This window comes from Protopterus annectens, chromosome 15.part0, assembly GCF_019279795.1.
Source record: "Protopterus annectens isolate FY-2018-M chromosome 15.part0, PAN1.0, whole genome shotgun sequence".
Lineage (NCBI taxonomy): Eukaryota > Metazoa > Chordata > Ceratodontiformes > Protopteridae > Protopterus > Protopterus annectens.
The window spans coordinates 709526549-709550738 of NC_056749.1; the positions used below are offsets into that span (position 1 = coordinate 709526549).

General features: G+C 43.1%; 1 protein-coding gene across 2 annotated transcripts in view; it reads right to left on the minus strand.

Annotated features, from left to right (window-relative positions):
- MOSPD1 (motile sperm domain containing 1) overlaps positions 1-24190 on the minus strand; it is a 765007-nt gene that overhangs the window by 385321 nt on the left and 355496 nt on the right. For both annotated transcript variants that reach the window (XM_044057571.1, XM_044057572.1), the window contains exons 2-3: positions 21120-21377; positions 20947-21022 (exon numbers count right to left, since the gene is read on the minus strand). In XM_044057571.1, the coding sequence (XP_043913506.1) occupies positions 20947-21022; positions 21120-21273 (230 nt within the window). In that variant the 5' untranslated portion in view covers positions 21274-21377. The remainder of the gene's footprint in view (positions 1-20946; positions 21023-21119; positions 21378-24190) is intronic.

Below are 24190 nucleotides of genomic sequence, written 5' to 3' on the forward strand. Positions count from 1 at the left end.
AATAGGGGAAGTATGGACTGTAGCGTGACCATCCGAAATCGTGTTTTCTTGACTGACTTGTTCAAGATACTGAGATCCAAAATTGGTCTCCAGTCCCCTGTTTTTTTTGGAACTAAAAAGAACCTTGAGTAGATTCCGGATCCTTGCTGGTCTGCTGGAACTGGTTGAATTGCTCTTTTTGCAAGCAGTTTTGAAACTTCCAAAGCTGCAAGATCCCTTTGAGAGGGTGGAACATCTGGAAGGGATTTTTTTGATCGGTTTGGAATGCAAAGAAAGGGAATGGAATAGCCTTCGGAAATGATGGACTGTACCCACTTGTCTCGAGTTAGGGATAGCCAGGCTTCTGGGTACAGTGACAATCTTCCCCCGACTGCCTCCGAAGGTGGACAGTCGGGCAACACCTCAGGGATGCTGAAAGGGCTTATCGGAGAAAGTTTCTCGATTGCCCTGGTTCTGGGCACCCCGTCTGGCTCTAGGGTGACGTCTACCATTGTTGTTCCCCCCTCTGCCTCTGGCGGGGAACCGGCTCTGTGCGTCAGGCGAAGTCCCTTGAGATTGTTTGCGGAACCACATTTTTCCACTTTTCTGGCCCTTGGGTTAAGGCCTAGAAGGAGTAGAAAAACGGACTCCGACGGCAGAAAGAGTCTTGCCATCAGTCTCGCACCTAGTCAAGGTTTCTTTCACTTGAGGACCAAAAGAGATGATCCATCAAGCGGGAATTAGTGAACGATGTTTTAAAGGGGTCCGCAAAGTTGCATAACCGCATCCAGGCATGCCTACGTAAGGCCACTCCTGTTCCTGCGGCCCTGCTCGCTCCATCAGCCGCATACTGAAAGGAGGCGCATGGAGGAGTTAGCTATGGAGTTCAGGGTAGCCAGCTGAGTGTTCATCTTGTCTTGAAAACCCGCAGCTGTAGGATCCTTCAACATATCACTCGCTTCTTTGATCAAGTCCCTTTGAAGACAAGTAAAATGGCATAGGTAGTTCAGCGAACGCATTGCAAAGGTCGCTGACGAGAACATCCGCTTCCCGTACCTGTCCATGGACCTAGATTCCTTGTTAGGTGGATGGACAGGCACTGAAGGATCAGCTAGTTCTTTCTTAGTGGCAGCAGCAACCACCATAGCATCCACAGAAACTCCTTTTGTCAGAAACTGTTTATCTGCTGGTGCTGTAATGAATTTTGAGGGTCTCCTGGGAGTGGGGTCCACTGAATCAGGAGCCGTCCATGCCTTTTTTGCTACCACCTGCATGAGGGGGTCAAAGGGGGGAGACACCCAGGAGGTGGAAGGGCGAGAGCCAAATGCCTCAAGGTACACAGATTCATCCTCCGAAGGGTTGAGGGCTGGCCAATTTCCCCTCTGCTTAAGGATTTCTAGAATGTCTGCAAATGAGACATCTTCAGAAGGGGAACGGGGGGAACCCTCGGAATCCTCTAAATCTGTGTCAGAGGTGACGGACTCAGGTGAGTCTATGTGTTTCCTCTTACTTTCTCTTCCGAGGGGGCTCTTCTGCCAAATCAGGAGAGGCCTCGGAAGAGGATGAGATCCCCACAGGGGATTCCTGAGGAGCTGGCTCTCTGCGGTCGGGGATGAGGGAGTGAGTCGACTTGACCTGAGGCACCGAAGAGGGAGGGACGGACTGAGCTGACTGTGGAGTAGAACCAGGTTCTAACACACTCCGCATGACCTCGAACGCACCCCTGTCAGGCAGAGCCAGAGGTCCCCGCTCCGAAAAGCTAAAAACCTCCCTCGGCACCGACAGTGGTGGCTCCGAGGCCGATGTCGGAGCCGAACTCACCAGCGCCGAAGCCCCGAGAGGGAGAGCGGGGTCGGACAAGGGTCCGATGCCACTCACCCCCTCGGAGCCGACGATGGAAGTCCGGCGCCGAGATTCTTCTAAGGAAGAAATCGGAGCCGACGATGGAGCCGAAGACATTTGTATCGGCTCCGACGCTACCACAGTCTCGGTTCTGAAACGCCCCGGCTCCGAGCTCAACGGAGTCGGAGGAGGAACATAATGAGGGACAGGGTCAGGCATCGACTGATGAGTCGGGCTCTGAAGCATTTGGGCCAGTGCCTCGGACTTAAGAAGTCGACTCACTACCCTCTGAAGGTCATGGTCCGACAGCCTCGATGATCTAGAGGAGTGAGATCTATGGCTCTGTTCAGACAGCAGAAGAGATGCTGGAGCCGAATGAACGGAGCCAAGGGACAGTGACCTAGATCTCTTTCTAGATGTCGGTTCCGAAGGTCTGGTCGGAACCGACACAGGAATTTCCAATACCTCGGCTCCAGCCGGAGCCGAAGAAACCACAGAAACTGTAGACTGAGACTCATCGGCTCCAGCCGGAGCCGATGTAGACGGAGGTTTCGTAGCCTTAGGTCTCGGCTCAGTAGCTGGAGCCGAGGACCTAGAAGCCTTGGAGGGCTTTCCCGAAGAGACAGTAAGGGAACCCTCAGGCTTGAGTAAACCTCTCAAAATCAGTTTGTTTTTTCTTTCCTGCAGGACCCTGGGGCTGAAGCCGTGGCATACAGCACAGGAGTCCTGCAGGTGCAAAGGTCCCAGGCAGTAGACACAAGAAGTGTGACCGTCTGTCAGAGACATTTTCTGACATTTTCTGACAGCACGAGTCACACTTCTTGAAGCCTGAGACCTTTGAGTCTTTAGACATTTTAGAAAAAGTGTAATCACACACACCCAGTCAAACACACTGATTACACCCTATCCTATTTTAAACTCAAGAAATAAAACAAACTACCAAAGTTTTAAATTCTGAGAAAAAAACACACACACACCACTAGGGGATGGAAGAAAAAAAAAGCCCAAAGGCCCGAGGGAAGAACTTATAAGTTCTTGTGGAAAAAATGGGATTTTAGAGAGAAAGGGGGAGAAAATCCACTAAACTAAGGAAACAACTGTTAAAATTAAAACTAAAGGGGTTTAAGTATACTAAATTTTACTCCAAAGTTACTCACCAAGAAGCCGGTAGAAACCAAACACCTCGATCGCTGTAGCGGCAAACGAGATCAGAGGTAACTCACGCCTAGCATTGTGGGATATAAGGGGAGCCTCGAGCCGGTGGAACCAACTCTCGAGCTTTTAGAGTGGCCGAGTCGGAGCCGAGGTCGGCTCCGAACCCATCCAGCAAGAATGAAGGCGAGATAGACAACTTAACATGTAATGTTTAATAGGAAAAAGAGTTTTCTATGACGGAACTTTTAGGTGGCAAGTCAGTGCTGGTTCAAAGAGGGGGAGCACCAAAGACTGTAAGACCAAAGTCAGATCGCATGGAGGTACAGGATCTTTAAAAAGAGGTTTTAATAATAAGACTCCTTTAAGGAACGCTTTACATAACTGGTGGGAAATTAATGAATGGTCCTTGAAGCCACTGTGGAAACTAGAAATGGCTGCTAATAGAACCTTGATTGTGTAAGTAGAAGCTCCCAGATCAAAAAAGGGTGGCTAAAAATTCCAAAACAAAAGGGATTGAGATCATTATCGCATGCCCAAATCAAAAATTTGTTCCACTTGCTAAGGTAAAGTTTCCTAGTGGATGGTCTATGGGAAGCTAGTAGAATTTTTTTTTTGAACTGGGGAAGGCAAATTATTCTGCTGCTATGGAACTGGAGGAACCAAGCTGTAAGCTCGAGATTCTGAAGGATGGTGTACACCAGTCCTGGAGGGTGAGACAGCAGGTGTGGAACTGGGTCCAGAATCCATGGATGGTGATTAGATGAGACCACAGGAAGGGGAAACAGACTTGCAGAGGCCAGAAGGGTGCAATGAAGATCACTGCGCTTCTCAACCTGATGGTTTTCTTCAAAAAGAGGGGAATGAGAGGGGGGGAAGCATAGAGAAGACCTGTGGGCCAATCAAGAAAGACAGCGTCTCTCAGGGACTCCCCCTGAGGAGGGACTAGGGCAAAGCAGCTACTGCATTTGTTGTTCAGGGGTGATGCAAACAGGTTGCAGCAAGGCTGGTCTCAGTGACGAAAGATCTCCTTTGTCACTCTAAGATTGAGACACCACTTGTGAAGCAGGAGAATGCATCTGCTCAGTTTGTCTGCTATCATGTTTGGGCTCCCCAGGATGTGCATGTTATTAGAAAGGGGTTGGAGAACATAGACCATTGCCACACTCTGAGGGCCTCCCGACAAAGGGGAGAAAGTACAGTTTTGTACCTACCATAAATGTAGATGTCCGAGAGGTATGCATCTGCAGTCCTAACAAATGGGTTGTCCTGCCTCAGGCAGCCCTTCGGTCGGCCGGATTCCAAAGTCTGGGTCTGGCCTCGGCTGATGTCGCACTTCACCCGACGTCATAGCTGCTGTTAATTGGGTATAAAGGCATCAGCCGACGCCATTTTCCTCAGTGTTTCTTGCCCCAGATGCCAGGTGCCCTCTAGGAAGGCTAAATTTGGATAAATGTAAATGTTTCCAAACAATAGAGAGCAAATAAAAATAAACATGTATATACATATATACAAACAAATACACCATAATAGATTCCCCCAGCTAGCTACAAGATGGGCAAATACCCTAGGAGTACCACAGAGGGAAGGAGGGTGGGTAATCCTGACTGCAGATGCATACCTCTCGGACATCTACATTTATGGTAGGTACAAAACTGTACTATGTCCTTCAAGGATGCATCTGCAGTCCTAACAAATGGGTAGAATACCATAGCCAAACTGGGGGAGGAGGCACTAAGAAGATTATGGTGTAGTTAAGATCCCTTGCAAAACAGCAGTGGCAAAACCTGCTCGGGATCTGGAGTATAAAGGTAGATTATAATGCTTGGCAAATGTATGCACGGAGCTCCAAGTAGCAGCCTCTAAAATGTCTTTGGTAGCCACTCCTCGTAAAAAAGCTGTAGTAGTGGCTGTAGCCCTTGTGGAGTGAGGTCTGATGTTTTCTGGAGTAGTCTTTCCATGAAAAGAATAACAAAATCTAATGCAATTTCCTATCCATTTTGAGATTGTCTGTTTTGAAATTGCTTTTCCTTCCATTCCTGTTGCATATGCTACCAGAAGCTGGTCAGTCTTTCTATTGTTCTTGGTTCTGTCCAGGTAGTAGCGCAATTGCCTATGCACATCCAAGGTATGTAGTAGTCTTTCCCCCCTGTTCTGTGGGTTGGGGAAGAATGTGGGTAGGTGGATTGCTTGGTTTAACGATACCCTGGAGATCACCTTTGGCATGAAAGTAGGATTAGTTCTCATGGATACTCTATCCTGATGGAAGATAAGGAAGGGCTGTACTGCCATTAATGCCTGTAATTCAGAAACCCTTCTTGCTGAAGTGATTGCAAGCAGGAAAGCAGTTATCCAAGATAAGTACTGTAATTCTGCTGTTGCTGCTGGTTCAAAAGGGGGAAGTGTCAACTTTTCTAACACAAAGTTCAAGTCCCATGCAGGCAATGGTGGCTTCCTTGGTGGCTTTACATTTTTAATTCCTCTCAGGAACTGCCTGAGAAGAGGATGAGAAAATACTGGAGGATCCATGTTGTATTCTGCTGAAATTGCTGATGCATGAATCTTGATGGAGGAGTAGGACAGGCCATTGTGGAAAAGCTCTGCTAAATATTCCAGGATGTTGGCTATGTTTGCCAGTGATACATTTTCTCCTTTTGCTGCACTCCAAATGAGGTATCTTTTCCATTTTGCTGAATAAGTTTTTCTTGTTGAAGGTCTGCGAGCCTCCAAGATAATGTCTTTAACCCTTTGAGATAAATCTGGGTTATTTTGTCTTATGCAATGTTCCAAGCAGCTAGCTACAGTGTTTTCAAGTTTGGATGCAGGATTTTGAAGTTGTTCTGTGTTAGCAGTAAAGGAACTAGGGGTAGAGGCCATGAGTGTTCCCGGGACATACTCCTCAGTAGCGGGTACCAATGCTGCCTCGGCCAGTCTGGAGCTATCAGGATGATCCTTGGGTGATCTTCTTTGATCTTCAGTAGCACTTTGTGCATCAAAGTAAGAGGTGGGAATGCATATGCTGTCAGGTTTTCCCAACTGAAGGATAGGGAGTCCACCTTCCAAGCAAGTGGGTGGTATGTCCTTGTGCAGAACCTTTTCAATTGGTGGTTGTGTGGGGATGTGAATAGGTCTACTTCTGGTAGTCCCCATTTCCTTGTAATGGATTTGAAGATGTCTGGATGCAGCATCCATTCGTGGGCATCCGTGGTAGTTCTGCTTAAGATGTCTGCTAGTATATTTTCTTTTCCTGGCACAAATATTGCCTGGAGCTGAATGTTTAGGTTCAGGGCCACATTCCAGAGGTCCATTGCCATCCGGCATAGAGGATATGAATGTATGCCTTCCTGTTTGTTGATATACCACATAACTGTGGTGTTGTCCGTCCTTATCAGCAAATGACCCTGTTGAAGAAATGGTCGGAATGTCTGAATAGCCTGCTTTACTGCCAGCATCTCTTTTTGATTTATGTGTAGGTTCAGCTGGTCTTGTGTCCATAAGCCTTGTATGCACTTGTCCACCATGTGTGCCCCCCAACCGAGGTCTGAGGCGTCCGTGGTGATAGTCTGGCTTGGGCGAGGGCTGTGGAAGGGCAGTCCTTTGTTCAGTTGACAGGCCTGAGCCCACCACCGGAATTCTTGCTTCAGGCATGGAATTATTGGAATTTGGGTTTCTAGGCTGTGCTTGTGCTGAGACCATAAATTCCTTAGGTACCATTGCAACTTTCTCATATGTAGTCTGGCATGTGGAATCAATATTATGCAGGATGCCATGTAACCCAGGGCTTGCAGGACTTTCCTTGCTGTAAGCTGGTTCTGCGTTGTTAATGCCATGAAATAGAGTGGTAGGTGCTTCTGCTTTTCTGCCGTGAGGAATGCCATTTGGTTTGATGTGTCCAGTTCTGCACCTAAGAAGGTTATCCTTTGGGATGGTATCAGCCTTGAGTTTTTTATGTTGACTGTGTATTCCAGGGCTTGCAATAGGTGAATAACCTTTTTCAAATCTGTTGTTAATTTGTTCTTGTTGTCCGCTTGTAACAGGCAGTCATCCAGGTATGGATAAATTTGAATTCCCCTGAAGCCTGCAATGAGCAATTACTGATGCCAGGCATTTCGTGAATACTCTGGGCGCAGTAGATAAGCCAAAAGGCAATGCTGAGAATTGATAATGCTCTGATCCTGCAAGAAATCTGAGGTATCGTCTGCAATTTGGTCGTATGGGGACGTGCAGGTATGCCTCCTTGAGATCTAGAGTTACCAGCCAAGACTCCTTGCCCAGCATGGGAAGAAGTTGCTGTAAGGTCAGCATCTTGAATTTTGGAACAATGAGATATGTGTTCAGAGCGGACAGGTCGAGAATAGGTCTCCATTGGTTTTCCTTTCTTGGTACCAGGAAAAGTCTGGAGTAAAATCCTTGTCCTTGTTCCATGGACGGTACCTTTTCTATAGCTCTCATCCTTAACAAATGGTCTATTTGTTCTAGAGCGTTTGTCTTTTGGTTTGGAGGTAGGTTTGGCATTCCTCTCTTCCTTGGTAGAGTATGGAAGTGAAACCTGTAACCTTTGTCTATTGTCTGTAAAATCCATTTGTCTCCTGTAATGTAGTGCCAGTTTACTGAAAATAATGCTAGCTTTCCGCCTAAGGGTGCTTCTAGTTGTTCCCTGGTAGGCGGTTTCAGAGCCAAGTCACTGTGATTGTCCTGTGGAAGTGGTAGTGGCTGGATCTGTGGCAGTACTTCTCTGGTTGTTAGGCTGCCACTGACGTCCCCTGTAGGCACCTCTGGATTGACCTCTGCCTCTTGGCTGCCTATTCCTGCCTCTCTGTGCTCTGGTGGTATCTGGAAAGGACCAATTCTTGGAAGGCCAGTTCCTACTAAACCTTGGAGGCTGGACCTGTAAGAAATCCTTGACTGTCTGGACAGATTTCGCTTTTTCTTCCACCTTCTTCAACACTTGCTGTGCAGGGGAGCCAAACAAACTGTGTTTTTCCATGGGAGCATCTAGGAGCTTTGACTTTACATGGTCTGGTAAGGATTGTTCTTTTAACCATGCATGCCTTCTGATCACTGTACCAGTCATAGCTGATCTAAAGGAAGCCTCCAGTGCATCATAGCCGCATTTTAAGGAATGATTACTAACCTGCTGAGTGTTATGTACCAATTTCTGAAGAGACTTACGGTCTAAAGGTTCAGGCGAGGACAGTTTTTTAGTTATCTGATCTAACATAAATTCCTGATACTGAATCATGTGGAATTGACAGTTTAAGGCCCTGGCCGAAAGAGTAGCAGAAGTATACACTTTTTTACCCCATCTCTCTAAAGCCCTAGATTCTCTTTCAGAGGGGAGGGGGTTTTTGGTAGAGGCAGCTGCTACAGCTTTGGGGCCCTGTGAAATAGTTTCAGGATCTGCAATAGGAGCCTTATACAAGTGATAATGTGTGTCCGGAACCCTGTAGTATCTGTCGGGCTTAGCAGGGGCCGGAGGAAGAGAGTCAGGAGCAGTACAAGCATCATTAAATGCATCATCCACAACTGTAAGTACTGGAGGAATGGCTAAAGGCCTATGCTGTGGCAAATGTAAAAAGGTCCTAAGCCTTTTCCTAGAGTCTGAAAAATCCTAGCCCTGCCATTGAAATTGTTCTCTCATAGCATGCAAGGTTTCCCCAAAAGAAAATTCCTCAGGAGGAGAGGCAGAAGGAATGGAGTCTTCTGCATCTGAATCCTCATATGGAGAATAAGGGCCTTCTGGAGGATTTGTATTGTCTGAATCATCAGAGGAGTAATCAGTAGAAACTGGCTTAGGGGGCTCTGCTCTAGGCCTCTTCTCTGGAGGGGGGTGAGAGGCCCTGTCAGGGTGCGGCTGGGATCCCCTGATCAAAGAAATGAGATCCTCTGCTAGACTAAGCATTTGAGTACTAGAGCTAGGCCTGTGAGAGGGGGTTTTAGCAGGCACGGCCTTTGTTGATTTAGCTGCTTTTGCCCTGGCAAAAGCCTTAATTGACATGGATGCAGGGGGCCTAGCAGCTCCACGTGCAGGAGTAGATATATCTAAGGGGATAATATCTGATAAATCCTGAGAACCTGTAAGAGCAGGTGGAAATTCAGTAGCAGATTCAGCCATGCTGGATGAGGCCTCGGTTGTAGGAGGCACGCTTTTGGCCGAAGGAAGAACCGCGGACTCGGTTTCCGCCAAAACCGAGACACTCGCGGTTGGCTTAACCTCGGTTTCGGCCGAAACCGTGGACCGCGAGTGTCGGTCCTTTTCCTTACGCTTTTTAGCTAATTGTGAAGTCGGAGTCGCCGACATGTTATAAGCAAAAGCGGAGCCGAAAAACTCCTCTGCAAACTCCGACTGACGTCTAAGAGTCCGTCGGTTGAAGGAAGCACAGGCTAGACAAGCTGCTACGTCGTGGTCTGGGCCTAAACAAGGTAGGCAGTAAGAGTGGAAGAGTGGAAATCTTTATGAGGTATTTGTTTCCCACAAGTTAAACAGTTATTCACTTTTTCTGACATCGGCTGAGGCAAGAAAGAGTCCCCAACGGGGTACTTAGCTTTTTAGAAGTCTTCGGTAGTAGCAATCTCTGGTTCTGACCGACCGGCACTTGCGAACAGCTTCTGCTTCGGGCGCCACGCGGCAAGAAAGACTGAGGAAAATGGCGTCGGCTGATGCCTTTATACCCAATTAACAGCAGCTATGACGTCGGGTGAAGTGCGACATCAGCCGAGGCCAGACCCAGACTTTGGAATCCGGCCGACCGAAGGGCTGCCTGAGGCAGGACAACCCATTTGTTAGGACTGCAGATGCATCCTTGAAGGACATCATATGGTTCCACCTTGCCTGTTGATGAACCAGACCACTGACATGTTGTCTGACTGAACTGCAATTGTTCCTAGTGGGAGGACAGAATGAAATGCTTGCAACGCTAAGAGCACCGCCCTCAATTCCATGACACTGATATGCAGGTCAGCTGCTATCGGGAGCCAAGTACCTTGGAATGTTCTTCCCAGAAAATGCCCCACCCCTACTCCATCTGTGAGGCATCTGTGGTCACTATGGCCTTGGGTTGAGGGGGAACGAAGGGATGGCCCAAAAAGAATTTCCTCGGATTCCATCCACCAGGATAAGTTCTTCTTGTAGTGACTGGCAATAAGAACTGGGTATGTCATTGGATGCGTTAGGATGGACCACTGGGATGATGAGAGCCACTGCAGTAGCCTTGTGAAACCTCGCTAGGGGAACCAAGGTAATGGTCACTGCCATGGACCCTAAAGTTTAGAGGACTAGAAATGCAAGAACCTTGTCTTTGGAAAGAATGGTTTGTACTTGGGATTTTATCTTCTGTAGCCTGTGAAGAGGAAGGGAAGCTACACAAGACATTGGTATTGAGATGGGGTCCTATGAACCCTAGCTCTTGAGTGGGAGTTAGTTGAGATTTTGCTTGATTCACTGTAATACCCAGACAAGCCAACAGGTGCAGAATGAAGTCTGATGCTTGAAGCAGTAGATGCCTGGTGGGAGCAGTGTTGAGTCAGTCATCTAGATAAGGAAACACCTGGAATCTGTGTAGTCTCAAGTGAGCTGTGACTGCTAACATACACTTGGTAAACAACCTGGATGCTGTGGAGAAACCAAAGGGCAGCACTCTGAAATGAAATGACTGGCTCCTAGCTGAAAGCGGAGAAACCTTCTAGAGTGTTTGTCCATTTTTATGTGGTAATACACCTCTTGAAGGTCTATAGAGCACATCCAATCATTCTCCTGTAGAAAATGAAGTACAGACTGAACCATGACCATCCAGTATTTTGCATGCACAAACTTGTTCAGAAGGCTGAGATCCAAAATTGGTCTCAAATCTCCTGTCTTTTTTGGCACCAAAAAGAACCTTGAGTAAAACCCGGATCCTATCTGGTCTGGTGGGACTTCCTGGATGACTCTTTTTTTTTTTTCTAGCAGCTTCTGAATCTCAAAGACTGCTTTGTCTCTCTGATTGGATGGCACATCAGGGAGCCTTCATTCTGATCATGGAAAAAGAGTGAAGGGATATGGTAATCTCTGGTAATGATCTTCCGCACCCAAGCATCGTAAGTTATTTGTCGTCAGGCTGTCGAGTGCAGTGAAAGTCTTCCATTGACTGCTTCCAGAGGTAAGCAATTGGGCCTCCTTTCAGGAGCACTGGTAGGGTTGCCCAGAGAAAGAATCTCTGGAACCATGACTTTGTGGACCACCTCTGCCGCAGGGTCAACATCTTCCTTTAGAGTTCCCCCTCTGCTCCAAGGGGAGCCACCACCACATGCGTCCTGAAATGGCCTTTTGGAATTTTTGAACCAGATCTCCCCGCTCCTCTGACACCTAGAGTAGGACCTTTGAGAAGCAGAAAAACATATAGCCACTGCAGACAGGGTCTTTCCATCCTTCATGCACCTGACTACAGTTTCTTTGACTTTGGGGACAAATAAAGATGATCCATCAAAGGGAGCACTGACGAAGGAAGACTTAAATGGCTCCGCAAACATACACAAGCACATCCAGGTGTGAAGGTGTGACACCTTATGGCAACCCCAGAATCCACCGCCCTGGTCATCCCTTCAGCTGCATGTGCAATGAGGCTCTTGGACGAGTTAGAAATAGACTCCAAGGTGGATAGCTGGGAGGCGACTTTATCCTGTACCTCCGCAGACACAGCTTCTGCAAGGGCATCTGACAACTCCTTGATCAAATCCCTCTAGAGCCTAGTGAAATGTGCCATAAAATTCAAAGACCTTAGGACGAACCTGTCCACTGTCCTAGACTCTCGGTTAGGGGAATGAACAGTGGGACTCTCATCGGTGAGTTCCTTTTTGGAGGCCACCACCACTATAGCATCTACTGCTAAGCCCTTAGCCCAATGCTGGTGGTCTTTAGGGGCTGACAAAATTTTGTCCGGTCTCCAGGGGGTCAACTCTATGGAATCAGGAGCCTTCCATGCCCACTGCACAATCAATTTAATAAGATCGTCAGCATGAGGGGTCAACCAAGACGTAGATGGGCAAGCACCAAAAGCTTGCAAGTACATGGATTCCTCAGAGGTCGGATCTTTGGGCTGACTGGGGGGAACCCTCCCCATCATCAAAGTCTGTGTCTTAGGTGACAGATTCTTACAGGGAATCTAAGTGCTTCCTCTTGCACATCTTCTTCCGGGGTGGCTCATCAGCAGGGATCTCGGAGGAGGACTCAGAAGTAGAGGGGTCCTGCACAGGAGTAACTTGCAGCTTTGGTGCTTGCTGCCCGAGCATGGAGGATGGTGGCAGCTCTGGGCAAGGAGGAGTCTGGGAATTTAAGTCAGACACAGAAGGGACCAGCTAACAGCCTGCAGAGGCCAACGCCCTCTCTATTAACTGGAAGGCAGGCCACCCCGAAGAGGGATGGGAGCACGAAACCGAGAAGGACAACCTTGGCACTGAGGTCACACCCTGTTCAGGAGCTGAGGAATAGCCCACAGTTGCCAAAGTTCCCAGAGTTAAGGATAACTCCATATACAAGGCTGGGGCCGATCCAAAACCTTCAGACCCGACAGCGGAGCTGTGGCCCTGGGAGTCTGCCAGTTCTGAAGGAGCTGAAGAAGTCCGGGCAGATCCTGGAACCAAAGGCAGAAGGGCTGTCTACCACAGTAGCTGAGATCAGAATGGGAAGCTCTAAGCCATCCAAAGAGGTTAGAGGATGAAGATTTGGTGGAGTCCTGGGAGAAAAGGCCCCAATTCCAGAGGGGAGAGGGGTTGGGGAGGAGACAGAAAGATCCCTGGCTACTGGAAGCTGATCCACCAACATCATGACATCTACTTCAATGAGACTCTTAGAGGAATGGACAGATAACCTAGAAGGGGATTCTGGCCTTTCTAAGAAAGGACTGGGAAGCTGCCCCATGAAGGGGTCAACAAAAGGTGAATATCATGTCCTGGGTAAATATATTAATTCTGATTTCGGCACCAAGGGGTGGTGCAATGTCTGCTGCGGTGCAGTGGAAGAGGTCAGTACTGACCAGGAAACTAAAGAAAGTGAGTACTGACGAGACTGGCACCAAGGTCTGTGGTGCAGTAGTAGTAGACAGTGCTGACAGGGTTGTCTGTTCCAAAAGTCTCGGAACCTTAGCCTTTGGTTCCATAAATGTGGCGGGGATGGAAGGCTTATGCTTTTTAGCCACTGGTGCAGAAGGAGAAGTTCTTCATACCAAAGTCTGATTCAGAGGGAGACCTAACAGTCTTGGATAAGGCTTCTTCAAAGGAAGACTTAATTAGTCCTTTCAAAATTAAATTTTGTTTCACTCGGCCAAGGCCCAGTTACTGAAGGCCTGGCAGACAGAAAAAATCTTGATCTAGATGAGCTGGGCCCAGACAATATACACAGGAAGAGTGCCCATCAGAAATGGGCATCTTCCATCCACAATCCTGGCACTGTTTAAACCCTGTAGTGCCTTATGATTTTGCAGCCATGTTGACAAATGGAAAGAAAGGAGTCAGCTGGCAGAAACGGGCAGAAGGAAAAAACTACCAACAGAACATTGGTAAAGGGAAAGAAATTACCAACTATGGTAAGACAGAGCTACCTAAAGATATAGAGAAGGAAAATTAGAGAGAAGGGTACTTCCAATGATCGTAGAGACAGAATGCCATAAGGTATGGGTAAGAAACACTCAGCTGACCAAAACAAACAGGCAGAAAAACAGAAAAATATACAGAAAAGGACAGGATTAACTATCAGAAAATAAACAAATTTTACTGGCTGCAAGAGAAACGGCTGACGCATCTTGCGATCTGGGGTAATATGGAGAGTGATACTGTGGGTAGAGTCTTAGCTGAAGAGTTTTGGGCTGGCACGAGCTGTATAACAGCTGAGCCAGTTCTGAGGATCGGAACAGAGTACCCAAAGGTCAAGGATGAATGCAGATTGACAGCATCAGATATTAGGTTATGATCGGTGGCACAATCATAATTCTTTGTAGTGCACGGAGCTTTACCTGCTCCATGTACTATTAGTTACAAGAATAATAATTGCTAAGTGTTTTGCAGGCTTTCAAAGCTGTAAAGCAATTAGCGGATGCCGTTAGAAAAGGAGTGTAATGCAATACGTTACATTTACACTTATCTTTTGTGCCTCTCAACTGTTCAGGTTTTTGGGGAACATCCAGAAAATGGCTTCATTTTTTTAGTCTGTTCTCATACAGCGTGTGCTTTTTGAAAAAAAAAAAAAAACTGAGGACTGAAGTCACTAAATAATGAAATTCATTTGAGATTCAGAGTATCCTTCAGAAAATGACTGCGAGGACATCTTATTATTTTAGCAACTTTCTAACTTTTTAGAGAAAATTAGGAACACATTACTGGTAGGGATAGCAGGCAGAAAAAAAAATTATCTCTGTCACTGCTATTTCCTGGGCAGTACTGGCAAATTCTACTTTTCTGGGCTAGACTGAAGCTTAACAACTTTAGCATGGGGTGCTCAGCATTATTAAGGTCGGGGTCGCACGCTACTCTGGCCCTTGACTGGTTTGCCTTTTTTCCAAATATAAGAGCGTAATTACCACACTCTATGCATTGCAATGACATACTGCAGCTACAACAACATGAGATATTATGAGAACTGAAAGATTAAAATACATTTCTTTAAGATGCTTAGTGTAGTTAAGCATTTTTTATTATGTTCGTAGACACATTTCAATGCCACCAAAATTGTAGGAGAAAGGAGCTATTAATTGAGTGTTAATTTATGTATATACACAGGTTAAAAATGCCAAAGCAAATTGCTGCAGGCACTATTATACTGTTTCTTGAACTATGCCTCTCTAGTAATTTTCATTGTGAGATCACAGTTTTTTAATACAATATATTGAAATAATGCTGTAAAGTGACCTTTGGAGTTAAGGGTGTTTATATATCACTTAAATAATTACAATTTAGGCATTGTTCTAATTTGTTTCTGTTTCCCTCAGGTTTAAATAACATTTCTGGGACTTCATTTACAGTATAAATTTAAAACACTAATCTACCTTAGAGTTTACATTTTTTCCACCAATGTCAAGCTCCGTTTTATTTTAAACAGACTTTTTGACACAGACCCCTCTGGTAGAAAAAGCAGGAACACGATATGAAACACGCTAGTCCTTGGCAGCCGGTTAAAGGAATTTTGAGTGCTGTAAAGCATGAAGCCCTGATACTGAAAATTTTTAAAGTAAGAAGTGTTGTGTTGCAGTGAATGATTAGCAAAAACCTCTTAAGTATCCTATGTGGCCCACTGTCTACTAAGAAGGGAGCTAACAAATTCATTACATTTAATAAACTGACATTTACAACTTGCCCAGCTTATTAAAAGACCTATACACATTGCTTCCTATTAGTTCAAACATTCTTTTTTTTTAAATAATCATAACTATTTCTCCTACTTGCATATTTAGCTTAGCAGCCTGTTCTGTTTTCATACAAAACGTATTTTTTTTTTTTTGGCACTGCCTGCCCTGCAACACTCTGCTTGCCTTTACTCCCCATCTTAACCTCATTCCCACCCATATCCACCAATGTGATTAACGTTATACCAAATAAGGGGCACCTTTTTCCATATCTAATCAATCCCTTCTCCATGTTTGTTACCCATCAGTTCCACTCTCTGCAAACCACAGCAGTCTCCACAACAAGCCAATTATCTCTCACCAATCATATCTAATATGACCTGCTTGGAAATACCAAAGGCTCCCTTCTCTTTTGACTAGTTAACAAATATCATGCAAGCTACAGTTAACCTAGACCAGCCACTGATAGCTTCAATGGCTCTTTATTTATTTATTTATTTCGGTTTGATTACCGGGGGAGTCCACTGGGCCAGAAAGTGCCCATTTTAAGTGGAGGCCCGGGGAGAAAAGCTCCATAAGCAATATGATACAATAGAGGTTACATAATGTTGAAGGTAAAGTTGCAATTTTAACATTTATACAGTAAAAAAAGCAAATGCATACAAATATACTTCTAAAACACAGTTGAAGATAGTAGAGAGCACAAATTGCAGGAGTTTTCATTCAGGGCAGCAGCCCGGGGAGAAAACCTCCTTACGCAATATGATACAATAAAGGTTACATAATGTTGAAGGTAAAGTTACAATTATAAAATTCATACAGTAAGAAAAGCAAATGCATAAAAAAATATACTTTTAAAACACAGTTAAAGATAGTAGAGAACATAATTTACAGGAGTTTTCATTGAGGGCAGCAGGATTCAACTGTCTATACTACAAGGCTCTGAGGTTACGTGTTATTTACAATATTTGCTCTTGCTATTAGTTTTTCTGTTCTACTACAATGCATCATTTTTTCTAACTGCAACCATCAGTATATTTTTTTTTTTATTCTAATCATCATTATACTTACAATCATCCCCAGTCATTCACACTTAACTGTATTTCCCTAAAATCCCTAACATCTAATCGTAACAGTACATAAAAAGACTACTCATTACCTCCCCCCACACATCCCACTCCCTTTCAAACTGCACAAAAGGTGCAGTCAGCATTCTCATAATTGTAGTCCTGTGATAATCTCTCATTACAATATCTGTAGAAACATTCAGCAAAAATAAAAAACCCATCTATGCATTTCCCTTTGGTTTAAATACTTGTGAAAACACTCCAGTAATAGTCATCTTAACACTTGGCCACAACATAGTAATACCATACTAAATTCTCATTCACACCCAGACTGGTCCTCCAAGTTATCCCGCAAAATTGCTCATATAAACTGTAAAAACATCTGTACCAAAATGCCTATGTTTCACACATAACTCGCTCTGTACACTACTGATAAACTAAATGCATAGTTTAAGTCTTACATATGTGACTCTCAAGTCATTCTAACAAATCACTCGCACAGGTTACAACAAACGCAGAATGGACAGAGCCTACTAGGGTGCAGGTAGAACTAATTTAATAATTAGGCACACCTTCACCTACTCATGTTTCCCTGTCTAACTAATTTACATCAGTTGACTCAATTTTTTGCCACCATTACCTCCCTGCTGTTTCCTAAACAACTTCAGAAGAAATATATCTGATATAATACCCAACTATTTGGTGTCACTGCCTACAAACTCTATTAACAGAAATGACAAAAAAATCTAGCATCCTAGACCAGACTATTGTATCCACCCTCAATAATTTCTCTGCTACAGGAATTCTCCATACTCTTTAGAGATCACATACTTGTATTTACTTGCCACAAAAATTCCTAACGATGTCAAGTCATAATTATCTAATGACCTGCAATACCATCAACTTTTGTGTTACCATTTATAATTCACTCCTTAGGTTTGTCCTCTGGTCCCTTGACCTGGACTGTGCTCTACAGTACTTTAACAGTTTCCTTAACATAGTGATCAGACCTGCATCCAGGAGAAAGTACAGTTGTGTACACTTACCATAAATATAGATGTTCAAGTGTATTCACTGTTGCAGTCATCACATTTGGGTTATCTGCTTGCAGTAGCCCTCAGTCGGCCTAATTAACAAAGTCTTGGGTCCTGCGTCAGTTGCTGTTTCATCTTCCGTGACGTCAGGTAGTCAGGGGTATAAAGCATGCAGCCGATACCATTACATCAGTTTTTTTTTCTTGCCCCAGATGTCAGGTGCGCCCTTAATGGGAAGCAATTAAATATATATATATATATATATATATATATATATATATACACACACACACACACACACACACACACACACACACACAAGGTTATACCTTCAACAAAAAAACAAATACACCAAAAAGCTTTTAAGCATGGTAAAAGAGAATAGAAGTATAGCCAAAAGAAGTCAGGGGGCTAGAGGGAGGGTAACCAGGACTGCAACAGTGAATACACTCAAACATCTACATTTATGGTAAGTGTACACAACTGTACTATGTTCTTCATGTTTCACTGTTGCAGTCATTACATTTAGGTAGATAAGGATGGGAGGAGGAATTTGGACAGCATTAGGACCAGCTATAAGGCCCTGGCAAGACTGCAGTGGCAAAGCCAACTCTGGATTTAGAGAAAATTGGCAAATGGTAATGCTTAGTGAAAGTATGTACAGAACTCCAGATAGCGGCTTCTAGGATGTCCCTGGTAGGGACACCTCTGAGAAAGACTGTAGAGGTAGATGCAGCCCTGGTTGAATGGGGTCTAATCCCCTGTGGGATAGGTTTTCCATGGTACCTAAAGCAGAAATGAATGCAATGGCCCTATCCATTTAGAAATGGTTTGTTTTGAAATAGCCTTCCCCTCTGCCCCTGCAGCAAATGCCACCACAGCAGTTGTTCAGATTTCCTGAGAGGTTTAGTCCTGTCCAAGTAAAATCTAAGTTCTCTGTGCACATGTAAGGAGTGCAGTATACATTCCCCTTTGTTCTGTGGATTAGAAAAGAAGGTTGGCAAATGAATGGACTGATTAAGAGCCACACTGGATACTACCTTGGGCATGAAGGAAGGATTGGTCCTGAGGGACACCCTGTCCGCATGAAAGATGATGAAAGGCTCCACTGCCATAAGGGCCTGTAATCCAGACACCCTTCTTGCTGAAGTGATTGCTAAAATGAAAGCTGTTTTCCAAGAAATACAATTATTGACTTTTACTGACATCGGTTTAGAGCAAGAAAAATTTTCCCCAATGGGGTACTTAGCTTTAGTTGAAGACTTCAGTTCTGAAACTCGAAAACGAAAATTTCAAGAGTCGGACGACTGGCTTGCGAACTACTTCTGCTTCGAGCACCGCACGGCAAGAAAGACTGGGGTAATGGTGTCGGCTGCATGCTTTATACCCCTGACTACCTGACATCATGGAAGATGAGACAGCAACTGACGCAGGACCCAAGACTTTGATAATCAGGCCAACTGAGGGCTACTGCAAGCAGATAACCCAAATGTGATGACTGCAACAGTGAAACATGAAGAACATCCAGGAAACAGCCGTTTGTAAGCAGTCATTCTGTTGAACACAGTCATGTTTGTTATTTTATACTGCATGCCAATATAGAGTTAAAACTACTGCTATTCAAGATGCAAGAAGCACATGATTTGCATTCACTTGTATATCACTAACTGTGACACCACAATTACTACTTCATTGGAAATCAAAGCAGTAAATAAAATGAAAGGAGTGCAGCTGTGGAAAATAAAAATGGACAGAAGTGTGTGAGTGCATGTGTATGTGAGTATACATATACGTATATATACGTGTGTGTGTGTGTGTGTGTGTGTGTGTGTGTGTGTGTGTGTGTGTGTGTGTGTGTACATATTACACACACACAGGTCTACTAAATGTAATCAAGACTCAAATGTTAAAGTTAAAAATATCAACCATAACATGCTGATAATGCAAATGTTGACAGGTTACTACGCATGTGCACAGCAATAACCTCAGCCCGTGCAAAATTAAAACAAAAAAAACTGTTTTCTGCAGGTGGGGCAAGCCAAATTGCCCCCCCCCCCGTGCCCCCTACTAATTATAGATTCTACAAAATCAAACAATATCAGAGAAAAGACATATTCCCCAACCTTGAGTACTGTGTGATCTCACACACCTGTCGATCATCTGCTTAGTCGACCAAACATAGTTTCAAAACCAAAAGCTCACGACCGAAGAAATCACCAGGACCCGGATACCATGCCAATTCCTTTGTTTCTTTATTTAACGTGCAACATCCACAAAAATAGCTGCTCACAAGTAAAAAAAGTTTGAAAACATTGAAAATTTTTTAAAAAGGATTTATTTATGAATTAATTTGTTCCATGGGACCCTGAAAATGATTTTTGCTTTTGATTATGTACTTTTTTGAAACATGTACCTTTAAGTACCAAGATAACTTTTTAAACAATGGGAATAACTCAATTAATCAATTATATAATTGAATTATTGGGACAGCATATGTATACAATGGATGCATATTCCCTGTTGTCTTGTCTTGATAAAGCCTGGGAGAGCCCAGGCGAAAGCGCTTGACTGGATTGTTTGTTTTCAAACTTTTTTTACTTGTGAGCAGCTATTTTTGTGGATGTTGCACGTTAAATAAAGAAACAAAGGAATTGGCACGGTATCCGGGTCCTGGTGATTTCTTCGGTCGTGAGCTTTTGGTTTTGTGCTGCATTTGTTCCCTGGTTTCAAACATAGTTTCAACTAGATTCACATTTCCCATACATTTATCCTGTATATATATATATATATATATATATATATATATATATATATATATATATATATGGATCTACTACTATTCACCGAAAGCACATTTCACTGAAACACATCTGACAGTGCACTTTTCACTGAAAGCACATTTCACCGAAAACACAATTCACCGAAACACATTTCGCCTTAAGTTGAAGACGGCCTTTTTCCCACTGTAGTGCAACCCTGGAGTTAGTACATATAGTTAGGGGGGTGTGGGGGCACCCCCCCACATGGGGTGTGTGGGTGGGCATAGCCCCCCACATATTTTAAATATTTTGAATTATATACATGGATACATGTAATTGCAATATATTACTGTTCTCTGACAATAATATATACATACGCCCCCCCACACCCCCCTTACTATATATACTAACTCCAGGGTCGCACTACAGTGGGGTAAAGGCCATCTACAACATTCAGTGAAATGTGTTTTGGTGAATTGTGTTTTCGGTGAAATGAGCTTTCCATGAAAAGTGCACTCTAATTTGATTTTAGGTGAAATGTGATTTCGGTGAATAGTACGAGATCCATATATATATATATATATATATATATATATATATATATATATATAATTTATCCCCCCCCGTGTGTGTGTGTGTGCATATTTTGTGCGCGCGCACACACACACACACACACACTGGGATAAATACAACCTAAACTGTAATTACACTTTTACACATCTTCTATAATACCTTCAGAAGTTATTCACATTAAATGAGTATTACATAAAACAAATAAAAGTGCTCATGCCTTTCTACTTACATGTCTACACAACATTGAGGTTTTACTGCCCCTGCAGCATCTACGACGACATACTTATTGGGAGCTGTACAAAGAACTGAAATGGAAAACATTTTCTATTAAGAATTTGCACAGACTGCTAGTGAAATGGAAGAAACATTCCAAGTACATTCTGTTACTTAGCAGATACTGACCTTTAAATTTTAAGGCAAATTCATATGGGTTGTATAGCGTTAGCACCTGCTTGTGTGTTGCCTGATCATCTGCATAAAAAATAAGCTCTGTGGGGAAAACAAAGACAGGAAGACTTCCTTCCACTAACTCTGGCTGCCTTCGTTGCTGCTGCATTGGCACAGAGTTCTTTGCACAGCTCCTGTTCCTCCTGCTTTTCTTCCCTACACCTTCAGAAGGCTGTCCTGTTTGGTTAATGTCTTGAGTTCATCTTGGCAACCCTACAAAATGCAATGAAGCACCATCAAAAAAGAAGAATTTCAGTAGCCACATACCCTTACCATGCAGCAGTATAACTTTCAAAGTCTTCTTGTGACAATATATCATATTTTACAAAAAAAAAAAGTATTCCATGATACATGAACTGCAGTACAAATATGCATTAAAATTGCCAGTGCAGGAAATAGATTGCATAGCTACAAATTCCACTGCTGTAGACAAAAGTCTTGCCACTCTCAAAATATCTAGCATTTACTAGGCTTGTCCAACAAGTGTGACATTACTATGGTTTAAAAATATGTACAAGATATGCATACACATGCATATACACATACATGTATATTGCATACACATTATATATATATATACATATATATACACACACACACACACACATCAAATCAAGTCCAGCACTCAAATAGAAATAAATAAATAAATTCTTTAATAACCTCAAAAACATCACAATGACCCACAACAGATCCAAGGTTTCGACAAAAGGTTTTCTCAGTGTTGTGGTGAAAACCTCACCTGAAATACTTAAATACAGCCTTTGCTTCCCTTGCCAAATCAAAACCCAAATACCTATGACATATAAACTTCTGTATAAACCTTTTTGCCATCTGGTGGCTAAATATACCCATTATAATACTAAACAACTTTTTATATATACTTACTCTTAAACACATAAATATACATTTACCTATATACTAATAAAAACATATGTAAAAAATAAACATTTAACTCATTCCAATATATATGATCAACAATTGTTGCTTTTAAAATTAATACATATATGTTAAAACTATTAATTTTACCCCAGTTTTAACAAAGCACCCAGACTGGCAATCCATTTTCTTTCCAAATGGTTCAAAACAGCACATTTAGATTTCATAATGTCACCCAGTACTAAATCAATACCAATAAAAGAAAACTTGGCAGTAGTATGCCGTAACTGATGTTTATACAAAAGGCTACATTTTATATCACTTAAATGAACAGCTTGCTGAAATTTCCAAGGCATGGAAGTATGACCAAGATAAAAGCTGCCACAATGACATATTGCAATATATACAATCCATGACGTAGTACAAGTAATCATGCCCTTACTGAAAAAATTCTAGAAGAATTTACAGAAGTAAAGTCTTAACAACACTTGAGTAATACAATTACCATGTGGTACACAACCCCACAGTCCCCAGTCAGACAATGTTTAGTCATACGTTTAAAACTACAAAATTGTTATCCCAATTATCTCCCAATTTCTATAACCAAAAATATACCCATTTGCTACCTTTCCTTAAAAAACTTATCACTACTCACAATGCCCAAATATTTTTGTATGATTTTTTTAATTTTATATGCATTGGAACAATTATAATAAACCTAGATTTTGCATCTTTCTGTTTATCCACTCGATCTTTCTGAGTGTTTCTTCTCTAGATAACTTTCCAACATCTACCTTAACTTATAAAACTTTATCTCGACTTTAACCACTTTGAGTGAAAGACTTAACTAAAGCCTCACCTTCCTTACCATAGGTTTTGTAATCACTACAAATTCTTTTCAACCTTAAAAACTGTGACTTGGGAATATTTTTCATTACATATTTCGGATGGCAACTATCCACCTGCAAAAATGAATTACTATCTCCTTTATGCAGCAAACTGTGCCACAATATTTGTAGAAATTTTTATGGGTTCTCTAGAGGAAAAAATCATATGGAATCAGAATAATAACCAGTGTTTGGGTTTTATCAGTTCCTGGTTTGGCTATATGGATGACTACTGGTTAATATGACAGGAAGCATAGATTTATTAGAGTTTTGTTTCCTGTTTAAACTCTAACAGGTTTGGTATTAAGGTTGATGTTCAGTACGATCAGAATACAGTACAATGTTTGGATGGTCAGCTAAAAAAAAATGGAAGATGGTTTACTTAAGACTACAGTTTTTAGAAAACAATACCATAGGAACAAATGACTGCAACAGTGAGAAGTAGAACATCTACTGTTATGGTAAGATCTTACACAACTATACTATGTCCTTCTTTATTTACAGTATACTTCACTCTTGGAAGAGTACAAAAGCTACAGTGATGAATGGAAGGAGAAAGCTACAAATTTGCCCTCCAAAAACTATGAAGGATGGCCCTGGCAAAACCCACCCTAGCCCTACAAACTTGTAATGCCTGGTGAAAGTGTGAAGAGAAGATGAAGCAGCAGCTTCCAAGATGAGTCTAGTATTCACATTCTTGAAAAAAAAGCATGAGAAGAACAGGAAAGGTGCTTTCCATGAAAAGAGCAGCAAAAATTAATGAACTTAGAAAAATCCAGGAGGAGTTGGTTTGCTTAGATACTGCCAAATCCAATTTCCTGGCATGAAAGGAAACAAAAAGCTGCTCTGATTTCTTGATGCATTTTGTCTTGCCAAGTAATATCTGAGCTGTTTATGTAAACCCAAGGTGTGAACAACCCTCTCACTAGGATTCTGTTGAGAATGGAAAAAAGAAGGAAGATGACTGGACTGATTCAAGGGCAAATCATTAAACATCTTGGGCATAAAAGGAGGACTAGTATGAAGAGGCACCTTGTCTCTGTGGAAAAAAAAAGATGGAACTGCCATGAATGCTTGAACTTCAAAAACCCTCTTAGCAGAATTAAGACCCTTCAACAATACAGTCTTCCAAGTGCAATGTTGAAGAGAAGAAAATGCAGGCTCAAAAAGGGACTGGGGGTAGGGTCAGTTTCTCAAGAATAAATTTAAGGCCTCAAGGAGGAGGAATAGGCTTTCTTGGAGGCTGAATATGATGGACCCCTT